This window comes from Dipodomys spectabilis, unplaced genomic scaffold, assembly GCF_019054845.1.
Source record: "Dipodomys spectabilis isolate Male_0828 unplaced genomic scaffold, ASM1905484v1 ptg000139l, whole genome shotgun sequence".
NCBI classification, from domain to species: domain Eukaryota; kingdom Metazoa; phylum Chordata; class Mammalia; order Rodentia; family Heteromyidae; genus Dipodomys; species Dipodomys spectabilis.
Genome location: NW_024870816.1, coordinates 302,556 through 318,237, shown reverse-complemented (window position 1 = coordinate 318,237; position 15,682 = coordinate 302,556). Strand labels below are relative to the sequence as shown.

At 58.0% G+C, this 15,682-nt stretch overlaps 1 protein-coding gene across 13 annotated transcripts; it reads right to left on the bottom strand.

Annotated features, from left to right (window-relative positions):
- Positions 1-1,983: 1,983 nt before the first annotated feature.
- Positions 1,984-15,235, bottom strand: LOC122117053 (arylsulfatase L-like). 13 transcript variants are annotated; one of them, XM_042690651.1, is made up of 12 exons: positions 14,176-15,235; positions 13,045-13,205; positions 12,750-12,796; positions 12,034-12,195; positions 10,126-10,247; positions 8,991-9,113; positions 8,211-8,637; positions 7,358-7,494; positions 6,117-6,251; positions 5,865-6,027; positions 4,821-4,942; positions 1,985-4,107 (listed from the first exon to the last, which is right to left on the bottom strand). In XM_042690651.1, exons 3-12 carry the CDS (start codon positions 12,779-12,781, stop codon positions 3,761-3,763), a joined length of 1,770 nt encoding a protein of 589 aa, XP_042546585.1. In that variant the 5' UTR covers positions 12,782-12,796; positions 13,045-13,205; positions 14,176-15,235; the 3' UTR covers positions 1,985-3,760. The 13 variants fall into 13 exon arrangements, with proteins under 13 accessions (XP_042546587.1, XP_042546586.1, XP_042546585.1 ...); XM_042690650.1 differs by having other exon boundaries at positions 13,045-15,235; XM_042690655.1 differs by lacking the exons at positions 12,034-12,195; positions 12,750-12,796 and adding exons at positions 9,347-9,505; positions 9,703-9,878 and having other exon boundaries at positions 13,045-15,235.
- Positions 15,236-15,682: the final 447 nt, after the last annotated feature.

The window sequence follows — 15,682 nt, the reverse complement described above, 5'->3', positions numbered from 1 at the left end:
GAACCCAGTGTGGAGGCCCGGATTTATGGACCCGGATGTGGAGACCCCAGTGTGGAGATCTGGATGTAGAGACCCAGATGTGGAGACCCCAGTGTGGAGACCTGGATGTAGAGACCCGGATGTGGAGACCCCAGTGTGGAGACCTGGATGTAGAGACCCGGATGTGGAGACCCCAGTGTGGATTCCTGGATGTAGAGACCCGGATGTAGGGACCCAGACATGGGATCACAGATGTAGGGACCTGGATGTGGGTACCCTGATGTAGGGACCCGGATGTAAGGACCCGGATGTGGAGGCTGAGCTCCCAGGGCTGCGTCTCTCCTCCCCCTCCACCCCAGGTGCTGGTGACGAACACGTGATCCACGGATACCCTCCAGGGTAAGTCCCGCCCCCTCAGCCGCCCCACTTCCGGTCCCCTCCTGATCTGGGCCCAGGCGTGTATTGGGACTTCCGGTCTGCATGAGAACTTCCGCTCCTGACAGTATGTGAACTTCTGGTCCAGAGTATCGGAACTTCCGGTCCTGATTGGGAACTTCCGGTCCCTAGTATATAACAACTTCCGGTCCCGACTGGGGACTTCCAGTCCCTAGTGTATAGGAACTTCCAGTCCTGACTATGGGGACTTCCGGTCCCTAGTGTGTAAGAACTTCCGGTCTTCACTGTGGAGACTTCCAGTCCCTAGTATATAACTTCTGGTCTTGACTATGGGGACTTCCGGTCCAAGTGTACAGGAACTTCTGGTCCTGATTGGAAGGACACTTCCGGTCCCTAGTGTATAGGAACTTCCCATCCTGATTGGAAGGGCACTTCCAGTCCCTAGTGTAGAGGAATTTCCCGTATCTAGTGTATAAGAACTTCTGGTATTGACTATGGGGACTTCCGGTTTTGACTGTGGAGATTTCCAGTCCCTAGTATATAGGAACTTCTGCTCCTGACTGGGGACTTCCGGTCCCTAGTATATAGAAACTTCCGGTCCTGATGGGAAGGGCATTTCCGGTCCCTAGTGTGTAGGAACTTCTGGTCTTGACTGTGGAGACTTCCAGTCCCTAGTATATAACAACTTCTGGTCTTGACTATGGGGACTTCCGGTCCCTAGTATACAAGAACTTCTGGTCTTGACTAGGGGCACTTCCTGTCCCTGTTCATGGACACTTATGTCACGCCATCTAATTGCAAGGGGCGTGGCCTGAAGTTGACAGGACACTTGATAATACAAGGGGGCGTGGCCTGAAGATGACAGATAGGACACATGATTATACAACAAGGGGGCGTGGTCTGAAGGTGACAGACAGGACAAATGTCCACACAACAGCCAGGGGGCGGGACCTGGAGGAGACAGACAGCCCCTGTGGCCTTTCAACAGCCATTGGGCGGGGCCTGGAGGTGACAGAGAGCCTCTATGGCCTTCCAACAGCCAGAGGGCGGGGCCTGGAAGAGACAGACAGCCCCTGTGGCCTTCCAACAGCCAGGAGGCGGGACCTGGAAGTGAAGGACAGCCCCTGAGCCCATACATTCACTAGTGGGCGGGACTTCTGGGTGATGGGCACCCACAGCATTCATAGAGCTAGCCACGAAGAGGCGTGGCTTCACACATATCGACTCTCCAGCTATTGGCTTGGCAGGAGGCGGGACCCAGGGATGATGGACAGCATGCCCTGCCTTTCAATATCACCCAAGGAAGAGGCGGGACCGGACTCCCAGCTTCCCTGGGCAGGGCCAAAGGATGGAGAGACAGGCGTGTCAGCCAATCAGAGCAGGGGCGTGGCTGGAGGAGTCCCCGGGGAAGCCAATGGGTCCCTCCCTCCAGAGAAGACCCGGATGTCGTGCAGGTGCAATGCATCCTAGGCCTAGGGAGACACAGACCTCCAACCTCGACTTATCCTACCGCCATAAGGAGCTATAGGCCCATCTGGGTCAATCCCTGGAGAGGTCATTGGGGTCCCCTGGGACAGGCACAGAAGGGGAAGAGGTCGCAGGCCTGGTCATCCACCCATCCATCCACCCAACCACCGACCCCCCTTAGAGTGGGCCAACATCCGGGTACCCCACTTCTCCAATCCCGCTGGGCCAATCTGAATCCGAGTTCAGGTAGTTAGGGGCAGGACTGTCGTGTGAGGTCCAATCAGCAGCGAGTTGGATTTGTGGGGGGGCTAAAGGGCATGTCTTACAGCTGGACCAATGACAAGTGAATTAGGAAAGTGAGGGCAGGGCTTTCATGGAATAGGCCAATCAGGTGTGAATCTAGGTGGTGGGATGTCCTAGAGGAGGGCAAGACCAAGCCTGTATCCTAGCAACCCACTGGAAATGGTCTGAAATGGAAGGTTGGATTAGTCCAATACCCTAGCAACCACCGGAAATGGCCTGAAATGGAAGGCGGGACTAGTCCAATACCCTAGCAACCACCGGAAATGACCTGAAATGGAAGGTGGGACCAGCCCTGTATTACGACCGGAAATGTTCTGAAATGGAAGGCGGGACCAGTCCTATACCCTAGCAATGACCAGAAGTGGCCTGAAATGGAAAGTGGGACTAGTCCTATACCTTAGCAATGACCGGAAATGACCTGAAGTGGAAGGTGGGAGTAGTCCTATACCCTAGCAATGACTGGAAATGACCTGAAATGGAAGGTGAGACTAGTCCTATACCCTAGCAACGACCAGAAGTGGCCTGAAATGGAAGGGGGGACCAGCCCTGTATCCTAGCATCAACCGGAAATGACCTGAAATGGAAGGCAGGACCAGTGCCCGGCTTCTGACCCCGGTGACCCCTGACCCTGCCGTGCGGTGCGGTGCTCACGAGGTTTTATTGTGTGAGAAGTTAGAGGACATAGGCCCGGATGTGAGAGGGCCCCGGATGGGAGGCTGGGAAAAGGCCCTGGATGGGAGGACCAAGGTGGAGGTCCAGGATGAGAGGCTCAGGATGTGAGAGTCCCCGGATGTGGGAATCCCTGGGTCTGAGAATCCCCAGATGTGAGACTCTCTGAATGTGAAAATCCCCGGATGTAAGAGTTCCCCAGATGTGAGAATCCCCGCATGTGAAAGTCTCTGGATGTAAAAGTCCCTGGATGTGACAATCCCCGGATGTAGGAATCTCTAGATGTGGGAATCCCCGGATGTGAGAATCCCCGGCTGTGGGAATCCCCAGATGTGAGAATCCCTGGATGCGAGAATCCCCAGATGTGGGAATCCCCGGGTGTGAGATTTCCCCAGATGTGGGAATTCCCTGGTCTGAGAATCCCCGGATGTGGGAATCCCCGGATATGAGAATCCCTGGATGTGGGAATCTCTGGATGGGAGAATCTCTGGATGTGAGAATTTCCGGATGTGAGACTCCCCGGATGTGAGAATCTCTGGATGTGAGAGTCTGTATGTAGGAATCCCCAGATGTGAGAGTCTCTGGATGTGAGAATCCTCGGATGTAAAAGTCCCCGGATGTGAGAGTCTCTGGTTGTGAGAATCCCCGGGTGTAAAAGTCCCCGGATGTAGGATTCCCCAGATGTGTAAATACATCCCCGGGAATCCCCGGATGTGTCACCAGAAGTGAGAATCCCCGGATGTGAGAATCCCCGGATGTAGGAATCCCCGGATGTAGGAATCCCTGGATGTGAGAGTCTGTATGTGGGAATCCCCGGATGTGGGAATTTCTGTATTTGAGTATACCCAGATGTTTAATACCCGGATGTGAGTCCCCGGATGTGAGAGGCGCAGGCCAGGATCTGCCATAGCCCCAGGGAAGTTGGTGGTTGGGGGTCGGGTCGGGGTCAGAGGTCGGGGATCAGGTGGTCGCAGGCACAGAGCGGTCCGGGCGAGCAGCAGGGCTGCAGGCGCGGGCTCCAGGTGTTGTGTGCAGGGGCGAGGGGCGGGGCCGCGAGGGGGCGGCGCATGCGCAGCATCAGGGCCACCGCGGCCTCCACGCGCCTGCGCATCGCCATCAGGCCCTGCAGCGGGCGGGTCTCCCCCGGGTCCGCCGTCAGGTCAAAGAGCAGTGGCCGCCGGTGGCGGGTCATTCGCCGCCCCGAGCAGGCGCAGGCAGGGAAACCGAGGCAGGTGCCCGAGCCCGGCGGGTCGATGCGTGGAGTGGCGAAGTGCAGCTTCCACACCGTGTGGCCTGCGGGGGGTGGGGGAGTAACATCCGGGGCCTCACATCCGGGGATTCCCATCCGGGAATTCACATCCAGGACATCACATCCAGGGATTCGCATCCGGGCATTCACATGCAAGACCTTACATCCAGGGATTCCCATTCAGGACTTCACATCTGGGTATTCACATCCGGGGATTCCCATCTAGGACCTCACATCCGGGGATTCACATGCAGGACCTCACATCCGGGAATTCACATCCGGAACCTCACATCCAGAACCTTACATCTGGGGCTTCACATCTGGGGATTCACATCTGGGGCTTCACATCCGGGGATTCACATCCGGGGGGGCCACATCCGGGCATTCACATGTGGGACCTCACATCCGGGGACTCACATCCGGGGGTTCTCATCTGGGACCTCACATCCAGGGATTCCCATTTGGGACCTCACATCCGGGGCCTCACATCCGGGGATTCCCATCCGAGGCCTCACATCCGGGATCTCACATCCAGGGCCTCACATCCAGGGATTCTCATCCAGTACCTCACATCCGGGAATTCCCATCGGGGACTTCACATCCGGGGATTCCCATCTCATGACTTCCATCCAGGTCCTCACATCCCGGGATTCCCACATCCGGGTCTCCCACCCCCAGGCCTTGCATCCGGGTCCCTGCGCGCATGCATGCAGCTCCCTCCTCCGCCCCAGGGCCCAACTGAGGTCGAGGCACTCACTTGGGCGGTCGAACCAACGCACGGCGTGCAGCCGAGCCTCGCAGTAGTGCAGCAGGAAGTCGTGGCCTGCGGCCTGCGCCGTCCCCAGCAGCGCGGGCATCAGGTCCCGGCCGTCCACCTCCCTGCGGGACCCGGATGTGCAGGCTTCTGGGCACTCAGAGACCCGGATGTGCAGGCCAGAGCCCCCAGAAACCCGAATGTGCAGGCCAGAGATCCCAGAGACCTGGATGTCAAGGCTTGAGCCTTTAGAGACCCGGATGTGCAGGCTTCTGAGCCCTCAGAGACCTGGATGTGCAGGCTTCTGAGGCCTTCAAGACCCGGATGTCCAGGCTCCTGAACACTCAGAGACCCGGATGTGCAGTCTTCTGAGCGCTCAGAGGCCCGGATGTGCAGGCCAGAAATCCCAGAGACCCAGATGTCCAGGTTTCTGAGCCCCCAGAGACCCGGATGTGCAGGTCTAAGACCCAGGCCTCTGGTCTTAGAGACCTGGATGTGCAGGCCTGAGGCCTCAGAGACCCAGATATCCAAGCTTCTGAGCGCTCAGAGACCCGGATGAGCAGGCCTGAGATCCCAGAGTCCTGGATGTGCAGGCCTGAGCCCTCAGAGACCTGGATGTCCAGGCCTGAGACCTGGGCCTAGGTACTCAGAGACCTGGATGTGCAGCCCTGATGCCTTAGAGACCCGGATATGAAGGCCTGAGTCCTCAGAGAACCAGATGTCCAGGCTTCTGAGTGCTCAGAGGTCCAGATTTGCAGGCCTGAGCCCTTAGTTACCCGGATGTAAAGGCTTCTGAGCCCCCAGAGACCCGGATGTCAAGGCCTGAGCCCCGGGTCTTGGGTCTTAGAGACCCGGATGTGCAGGCTCCTGAGCCCCCAGAGACCCGGATGTGCAGGTCTGAGCCCTCAAAGACCCAGATGTGCAGGCTTCTGAGCAACCAGAGACCCGGATGTGCAGGCCTCAGCCTCCCCCCCTCGGGATCCCCGAGGCCCCGGATGACCCCCCTTCTCCTCCACCCCGTGGGGACCCAGGCAGGCGAACTCCTACCTGTCCGCCGGAACCCAGCCCCCGGCCAGGCGCACCACGGTGGGGAACAGGTCCATGAGGCTGGTGGGCTCAGGCACCAGGCGCCCTGCGGGCAGGGTCCCGGGCCAGCGCACCAGCCCAGGGACCCGGATGCCGCCCTCCCAGCCGCCCATGCCTTTGCCACCTGCAAGGGGGGGGCGGAGGGCAAAGGTCAAGGGGCGGGGTCGGGCTGCGTGGGAGGCCCCGCCCACCCTGCCTCAGTTTCCCCCTCGCCTCGGTGCACGCCGTTGGAACCCCCGAGGCGGGCGCCCCCAGCCCGGGCCTCCAGTGAGGCACCGTGGTCCGACGTGAAGTAGACGAGGGTGCGGCGCCCCAGCCCCGCACCGTCCAGCGCTGCCAGCAGTCGCCCTGCGGGGGGGGGGGGGGGAAATGGGTCCGTGCCTCAGTTTACCCCCAGCATCCACAGTGCCTCAGTTTACCCAACATGCATCATGACTCAGTTTACAAATTTCCATCGTGCTTCAGTTTATCCTCAATGCCCAGTGACTTAGTTTACCCAACAGGCACCCACCGTGCCTCAGTTTACCCCCAACGCTCACCGGGCCTCAGTTTACCCAAATGCACTGTGCCTCAGTTTACCCCCAACATGCACTGTGCCTCAGTTTACCCAAATGCACTTTGCCTCAGTTTACCCAAGTGCACCGTGCCTCAGTTTACCCTAAACATGCACCGTGCCTCAGTTTACCCCTATATTTGGGCCTCAGTTTACCCAAGTGCACCGTGCCTGTTTACCCAAATGCACCGTGCCTCAGTTTACCCCAACCCGCTGACCCCGTCCCCGTGCCTCAGTTTACTCCCATCCCGGTGCCTCAGTTTACTCAACCCACTCACCTCGTCCCCGTGCCTCAGTTTACCCAACATGCACCATGTCTCAGTTTACCCAACATGCCCAGTGACTCAGTTTACCCAACATGCACCATGCCTCAGTTTACCCAAATACACCGTGCCTCAGTTTACCCCAATACCCAGTGACTCAGTTTACCCAACATGCACCGTGCCTCAGTTTACCCCTATACTCGGGCCTCAGTTTACCCACATCCACCGTACCTCAGTTTACCCAAATGCACCGTGCCTCAGTTCACCCTGAACATGCACCGTGCTTCAGTTTACCCAACATGCACCGTGCCTCAGTTTACCCAAGTGCACCGTGCCTCAGTTTACCCCCAACATGCCCAGTGACTCAGTTTACCCAAATGCACCATGCCTCAGTTTACCCAAACCCCATGCCTCAGTTTATCCCCAACACACTGACCCCGTCCCCGTGCCTCAGTTTACCCAAATGCACCGTGCCTCAGTTTACCCCAACCCACTCACCCCACCCCTGTGCCTCAGTTTCCCCATCCCGCTCACCCCGTCCCCATGCCTCAGTTTCCCTATCCTGCTCACCCCACCCCCGTGCCTCTGTTTCCCCCATCCCACGCACCATGCCTCAGTTCCTGCCCCCCCGCACTCACCCACCATCCAGTCAAGCTCCTCCACGTTGTCGCCGTAGGCGCCGTGCGCGCTGCGGCCCCGGAAGGCAGGTGAGGTGACCAGCGGGACATGGACGTGGAGGAAGGAGACGAGGAGGAGGAAGGGGCGGGCCTGGTGCCTGCGGATCCACGTCAGACCCCGCCCCCACCATCAATAACCTCACTGATAACCGACCTGATCAGGTATTGCCAATAATCGATCAGATGATCGATAATTGATCCTGATCTGATCAGATATTACCAATAATCGATCCTGATCTGATCGATAATACCAATAATCGATCATGATCTGATCGATAATACCAATAATCAATAGTGATCTGATCAAAAATACCAAAATCGTGATCCGATCAGTTATTACCAATAATCAAACAGATCTGATCAGTTATTACCAATAATCAAACATCTGATCGATATGACCAATAATAGAACATGAGCTGATCAGATATTACTAATAATCGAACAGGATCTGATCAATAATACCAATATTCGATTGTGATGTGATCGATAATACCAATAATCGAACATCATCTGATCGATAATACCAATAATTGAACATGAGCTGATCAGTTATTACCAATAATCGAACATCATCTGATCAGTTATTACCAATAATCGATCATGATCTGATCAATACTACCAATAATCGATCATGGTCTGATCTGAGGTTTACCAGATGTCTCTACAGATCTACTAGATGGAACATCCGGGGACCTGAGGTCTACCAGATGTCTATAGAGATCTACTGGATGTACATCCAGGGATCTAAGGTCTACCAGTTGACTATAGAGATCTAGTAGATGGAATTGGTCCCCCTCCCCGACCCCAGGCTGACCTGTGGATGAAGGCCTCAGCCTCCCGCAAGAAGAGCCCCGCGCTGGCCTCAAACCTCAGAGGCTGCTGGACGACCTGGTGATCCCTCATCAGGAAGCAGTCAGCATGGACGATGAAGATACCCAGGAGGCGGGAGGTGCAGGCCAGGAGCAAGGCCCCACATCCGGGGCCCAGCACCCAGGGCACCCAGCGCAGGCCCAGCAGGCCCGTGACCTTCCCAGCGGCCAGGCAGAGCAGGGAAAGCAGCAGCAGCTGAGCCCCCAGGTCCAGGGGCCCTTGCAGACGCGCTCGCTTCTCCGAGGGCTCCGCTTGCAGGCAGTCCCCCATCAGGGTGAAGGGGACCCCGAAGAAGGAGTCAAACCCGTGGTTCAGGGGGTGGTGGCAGTGGTCAGTGGGGGACTCACAGTTGAGGCCCAGGTGCCATTTGCCTGGAGGGGAAGAGATGGATGGATGAGTGAATGGATGGGTGGATGGATGGGTGGATGGATGGGTGGGTGGATGGTTGGGTGGGTGGATGGGTGGGTGGATGGATGGATGGATGGATGAATAGGGGAATGGGTGGGTGGATGGATGGATGGATGGATGAATAGGTGGATGGGTGGATGGATGGATAGATGAGTGGATGGATGGATGGATGGGTGGATGGGTGGATGGATGGATGGATGGATGGATGGGTGGATGGATGGATGGATGGATGGATGGGTGGATGGATGGATGGATGGGTGGATGGATGGGGGATGGGTGGATAGATGGATGAGTGGATGGATGACTTCTTTCTTACCTATGAGGCCGGTGGCATATCCCTGCTCCTGCAGGATCTTGGCGAAGGTGATCTCGGAGGTGGGCAGCCCGCCCGACACGGCTGCCCACTGCAGCACGCGCGCCCCGTTGGTGGTCACCATGCCTTCCAAGAGAGAGGAGAAGGACCCTAGGTCAGTGATGATGGCGTCCCGGGTCAGGAGGGGGTATCTAGCACCTTCAGGGGGAAGGCCTGCTGTGTCTGGGATAGCCTGGGACCTGCGCACCCGGGGTGGAAAGGACCCCAGCCCTGTGAGCCCCCGGGGGAAACCAATATGGCATCACTTCCGGTTTCCTGGCGTTTCAGGGGGGAAGTCCCAGAGTCTCAGGAATTTGAACCTGAGATCCTCAGAGTAGTCCTCCCCTCCCTCTGATGGACCTCAGTGCCCTAGATGTTGAGCCTCAGTTCCCTGGATGTTGGACCTCAGGTCCCCGGATGTTTGATGTTAGTATCCCGGATGTTGGCCCTCAGATCCCCGGATGATGGAGTTCAGTGCCCTGTATGGTGGATATCAGGACCCCAGATGTTGGACTTCAGTTACCCAGATGTTGTAGCTCAGTTCCCTGGATGTTGGATCTTACAACCCCGGATATTGGAGCTCAGATTCGAGTATGTTGGCCCTCAGATCCCCAGATGTTGGAGCTCTGTTCCCTGGATGTTGGGGCTTAGGTTCCCGGATGTTGGATCTTAGTACCCCGGATGGTGGATGTCAGGTCCTCGGATGTTGGAGTTCAGTTCCCAGAATGTTAGGCCTCAGATCCCCGGATGTTGGATCTTAGTACAATGGATGTTAGAGATAAGGTCCCCAGATGTTAGAGTTCAGTGCCCCGGATGTTGGTGCTCAGATCCCCGGATGTTGGATCTTAGTAACTGGATGTCAGAGATGAAGTCCCTGGATGTTAGAGCTCAGTGCCCTGGATGTTGGTGCTCAGTTCCCCGGATGTTAGGCTTTAGATCCCCGATGTTGGGTCTCAGATCCCCAGATGTTGGATATCAGGTCCATGGATGTTGGATCTTAGTACCCCGGATGTTGGCTCTCAGATCCCCGGATGTCCCGCCCCCACCTCCCCCCCACCGCCCCCTCCATTCCCCAAATGTCCCACCCCCCCATACCGACCCAGGCGCACAGGGTAGCGTCCCGTCAGGAAGGCCGCACGGCTCGGGCTGCAGACGGACGCTGCCGCCAGGTGCTGGGTCAGCCGCACGCCGTCCCGGGCCAGGCCGTCCAGGTGCGGGGTGCTGTGGGGGGAGAGGAAAACTGAGTCACAGCCTAGAACATACGGGGACCTGGGGTCTAACATCCGGGGATCTAATGCACAACATCCCAGGAGCTGAACTCCAACATCCAGGGCCCTGAGATCCCACATCCGGGGATCTAAGATCCAACATCCGGGGACTTGAGATCCCACATCCGGGATACTAAGATCCAACATCTGGGGACCTGAGGTCCAACATCCTGGGATCTAAGGTCCAACATCTGGGGCCCTGAGATCCCACATCCAGGGTACTAAGATCTATATCTGTGGACTGGACTCCTACATCCGGGGATCTAAGGCCCAACATCCGGGGACCTGAGGGCCTACATCCGGACAACTAAGATCCAACCTCTGGGACCTGAGCTCAAACATCTGGGTACCTGGTCTCCAACATCTGGGACACTAAGATCCAACATCCAGGGATCTGATATCCAACATCCGGGGGCCTGATCTCCAACATCTGGGGTACTAACATCTAACATCTGGGAACCTGATTTCCCACATCTGGGTTATACTAAGATTTAACATCCGAGGACCTGATCTCCAACATCCGGGGCACTAACATCCCACATCCAGGGATCTGATATCCAACATCCGGGGACCTGATCTTCAACATTCAGGGAACTGAGACCTAACATCCTGGGAATTGAACTCCAACATCCGGGGACCTAACATCCAACATCCGGGGACCTGAGGTCCACTAGATGTCTATACAGTTCTCCTGGTGGAACATCCGGGGAACTGAGCTCTAACATCTGGGGTACTAACATGTAACATCCGGGGACCTGATATCCAACATCCAGGGCAGTAAGATTCAACATCCGGGGACCTGATCTCCAACATCGGGGACCTGATCTCCAACATCCGGAGCACTAACATCTAACATCCGGGAACCTGATTTCCCACATCCGGGGCATTAAGATCTAACATCCGTGGACCTGTCCTTCAACATCCAGGGCACTAACATCCCACATCCGAGGATCTGATATCCAACATCCGAGGATCTGATATCCAACATCCGGGGTACTAACATCTAACATCGGGGACCTGATATCCAACATCCAGGACACTAAGATCTAACATCCAGGCACCTGGGCTCCTACATCCAGAGGAATAAGATCCAACATCCGGGGCACTGAGCTACAACATCCAGGGTACTAATAGCTAACATCCGGGGACCTGAGCTCCCACATTCGGAGCACTAACCTCCAACATCTGGGGACCTGAGCTCCTACATCTGGGGCACTGAAGTCCAATATCTGGGGACATAATCTCCCACATCCGGGGTACTAAGATTTAACATCCAGGGACCTGATATCCAACATCCAGGGCACTAACATCCAACATCCGGGGACCTAGTCTCCAACATCCGGGGTACTAACATCCAACATCCAGGGAACTGAAGTCCAACATCCGGGAACCTGATTTCCCACATCCGGGGTATTAAGATTTAACATCCGGGGACCTGATATCCAACATCCGGGGCATTAAGATCCAACATCCGGGGACCTGGTCTCTAACATCCGGGGACCTGGTCTTCAAATCCGGGGTACTAACATGTAACATCCGGGGACCTGATATCCAACATCCGGGGCACTAAGATCCAACATCCGGGGATTTGATATCCAACATCCACGATACTAACATCCAACATCCGGGGAACTGAGTTACTAGATGTCTATACAGTTCTCCTGGTGGAACATCCAGGGATCTGAGCTCCCACATCCGGGTAACTAAGGCCCTACATCCGGGCCTCCCCCTCTGCTCACCGCAGGCTGCGGTTCCCGAAGCTGCCCAGGTCGCCCAGGCCCAGGTCGTCGGCCAAGAGCAGCAGGAAGTTGGGGCGCGAGGGGGCGGGGCCTGTGCAGGGGCCAGGGGGGAGGAGGAGGAGGAGGAAGGCGAGGGGTGGGGCTGCGCAGCTGCTGTGCGACCTGAGGAGGAGAGAGAGGAGGAGGAGGGGTGGATGGGTGGATGGATGGGTGGATGGATGGATGGATAGGTGGATGGGTGGATGGATGGATGGATGGGTGAATGGATGGGTGGATGGATGGATGGTTGGATGGATAGGTGGATGGGTGGATGGATGGATGGATGGATGGGTGAATGGATGGGTGGATGGATGGATGGTTGGATGGATGAGTGGATGGGTGGATGAGTGGATGGATGGATGGGTGGATGGGTAGATGGATGGATGGGTGGATGGGTGGATGGATGGATGGGTGGGTGGATGGATGGATGGGTGGATGGATGGATGGGTGGGTGGGTGTATGTATGGATGGGTGGGTGGATGGATGGATGGATGGATGAATAGGTGGATGGGTGGATGGATGGATGGATGGATGGGTGGATGGGTGGATGGATGGATGGATGGGTGGGTGGATGGATGGTTGGGTGGATGGGTGGGTGGATGGATGGGTGGATGGATGGATGGGTGGATGGGAGGAGGGATGGGAGGACTCCCCCTCCCTCCAGGCCCTCTCCTGACCAACATGGCACCCAGGATCGCATCCTTCCCATGATGCTCCCCGTTTCCTGGAAGAGAAGGCCGGAAGCAGGAAGTGGGGAAGAGCTGAGGAACATCCGGCCACCCCAGGGCCAGGCTGCTGTTGCCCCCACCAGTACATCAGCCCCTCACCTTGTCTTTCCAGGCTTGTGGCAGGGCCCTGCAGCCCCCACCCCAGGGCATGGTGGGACATCCGGGGGGGCTCCAAAAAGCAATCGAAGCCCCCCCACCCCGGGTCCCCACACCTCTCCCCGTGTTCCCCAGAGGACGAACTCACATCCACAGTTCTCTGCCATCAGCGCCTGGGCCTGCTGCTCTCCCTGCCAGCCAGGAAGCTCGCAGGGGTCAAATGTCCACGTCACTCCAGCAGCCAGAACTCCACAACCCCCCTCCAAAATAAAAGTCCCCTTGTTCCTTGGAAAGGAACAGGATGTGGTGCTGAAGGGGAAGGCAGGGAAGAAAGGGAAAAGCCTGGAGTTGCTGGGCTGGGCGCCAAGAAATTGCCAGGCCTGGCAGAGGCAGGAGGAAGGGGAGGAGGGAAACCTCGAGAACTACATGGAGGGCTGCAATAAGAGTCAGGACCGTCAGGGAGCGTGGCCTGTGCCCAGGGGGCGTGGCCTGTGCTCAGTAGGGCGTGCCAGAGCTCAGGAGGGTGTGGCCTGGGCTGGGGAGGAAGTGAGGGACTCAGGAGGGCTTGGCCTGCGCTGGGGGGCGGAAGTGAGGAAGAATTCCATCCAGAAGCAGCATGGCTGCTTTATTGCCTCCGAGTCTGGGAAAGGACCCCAACGGCCAAAGCGCAGCTGGAGCCCGGGGCCAAGGTGTGGAGTGCCCGCTCCGCCCACATCTGGGTTCCACCTCTCACATCTGGGTCTCAACCCCTCACATCTGGGTCCCAACCCTCACATCCGGGTCCAAACCCCTCACATCCGGGTCCTGGCGCCTGCCAGTGGACCTGGAGTTAAGTAACATCCTGGTACTCGCCTCCACATCTGGGTTCCCGTACCTGGAGATCCCTAACATCTGGGTACCGACCCCACATACGGGTTCACGGACCTGGAGGTCCCTAACATCTGGGTACTCACCCCACATCCAGGTTCATGGACCTGGAGGTCCCTAACATCTGGGTACTCACCCCACATCCAGGTTCATGGACCTGGAGGTCCCTAACATCTGGGTAGTTCCCATTCCACATCTTGGTCCTGGACCCTCAGTGGATGTGGAGGGACCTGACATCCGGGATCCCCACACCACATCTGGGTCCTAGACCCTGTCAGTGGAAGGAGAGGAGCATGACATCCGGGACTCCACACGCCACAGCCAGGCCTGTGGATGTGATATCCGGGTCCTGCCCAGCACATATCTGGGTCCCTGCCACAGTCCACATCCGGGTTAATGGACGCGGACTTACATAACATCCGGGTTCCCCATGCAACATCCGGGTCCTGGCCCCTCAGTGGACCTGGAGATAGGTGACATCCGGGTCCCCCAGTCCACATCCGGGTCCTGGCCCCTCAGTGGACCTGGAGATAAGTGACATCTGGGTCCCTGACGCCACATCCGGGAGAGTGGACACGGAGGAGGGTGACATCCGGGTCCCCCAGTCCACATCCGGGTCCTGGCCCTTCAGTGGACCTGGAGATAAGTGACATCCGGGTTCCCCAGGCCACATCTGGGTCAGTGGACACGAATGAGGGAGACATCCGGGTCCCTCCCAGTCCACATCCGTGTACTGGCCCCTCAGTGGACATGAAGGAAGGTGACATCCGGGTCCCTCCTAGTCCACATCCGGATCCTGACCCATCAGTGCATCTGGAGGAAAGTGACATCCGGTTTCTCCATGCCACATCCGGGTCAGTGGACATGGAAGAAAGTGACATCCGGGTCCCTTCTAGTCCACATCCGGGTCCTGGCCCCTCAGTGGACCCGGAGATAGGTGACATCCGGGTTTCTCCCAGTTCACATCTGGGTCCTGGCACCTCAGTGGACCCAGAGATAGGTGACATCTGGGTCTTTCCCAGTCCACATCCGGGTCCCTCCCAGTCCACATCCGGGTCCTAGCCTCTCCGTGGCCTCTGGTCGGACTGCAGCTTCTGTGCAGCACATGCAGGTTTGGAGCCCCACATCCGGTCATCTTCCGGCTGGGGCCCAGGAGTCTTGCTGGAGCCGGACATCCGGGTCTCACGCGCTTTCCCGGCAACCGAACCCAGCGGCCTAAAGGCAGGAATGAAGCCCCACATCCGGGTCTTCTCGGTCTGTTGCCTGGCAACCGAACACAGAGGCCTAGACGCTGCGGTGGAGCCCAATGTCCTGGTATCTTCACTTGGTTGCCCGGCAACCGAACGCCGCGGCCTACCGGCGGGAATGAAGCCCCACATCAGGGTCTCCTCAGTCCGTTGCCCTGCCATGGCACCCAGCGGCCTAGTGGCGGGAATGAAGCTGAACATCCGGGTCTCTGGCACACGGGGGTCGTGTCTGGGCGGCGCCACGGGGTGGGCGTGGCAGACGTAGGCGCCGCGGTCGCGCTCGGAGGCGGCGCGCACCTCCAGGCTGCCGTCGGCGCCCAACGTGAAGCGGCCATGCCTCTGCGGCCCACGCAGCACCAGCCCCCCGGGCAGGCGCCAGGACACCGGAAGCGTGGAGGTGGGGCAGCGCAGCCGGAAGCTGCCGCCCAGCACCACACGCAGCGCCGCCCCCGGCGCCGCCCCAGGGGGTGGAGTCAGCGCCTCAGAGGGCAGAGTCGGTGCGTCAGGGGGTGCAGTCAGAGCCCAAGATGGCGGGGCAGGCGGGCCAGGGGGCGGAGCTGCCTCAGAGGGCGGAGCCAGCGCACCAGGGGGCGGAGTCAGCGCCCAAGATGGCGGGGCAGGTGCATGATGGGGCGGAGCCGGCGCAACAGGGGGCAGAGTCAACGCCTCAGA

What these genes read in the sequence shown, in the direction of transcription:
- LOC122117053 (XM_042690650.1), bottom strand. Translation starts at nt 12,781, where the DNA reads ATGGGAAGGATGCGATCCTGGGTGCCATGTTG. An exon ending in TTCGGGAACCGCAGCCTGCG is followed by an intron (nt 10,248 to 12,033) that starts GTGAGCAGAGGG and finishes CTCCCCCCACAG; the next exon opens with CACCCCGCACCTGGACGGCC. An exon ending in GCGTTGGTTCGACCGCCCAA is followed by an intron (nt 4,108 to 4,820) that starts GTGAGTGCCTCG and finishes CACCCCCCGCAG; the next exon opens with GCCACACGGTGTGGAAGCTG.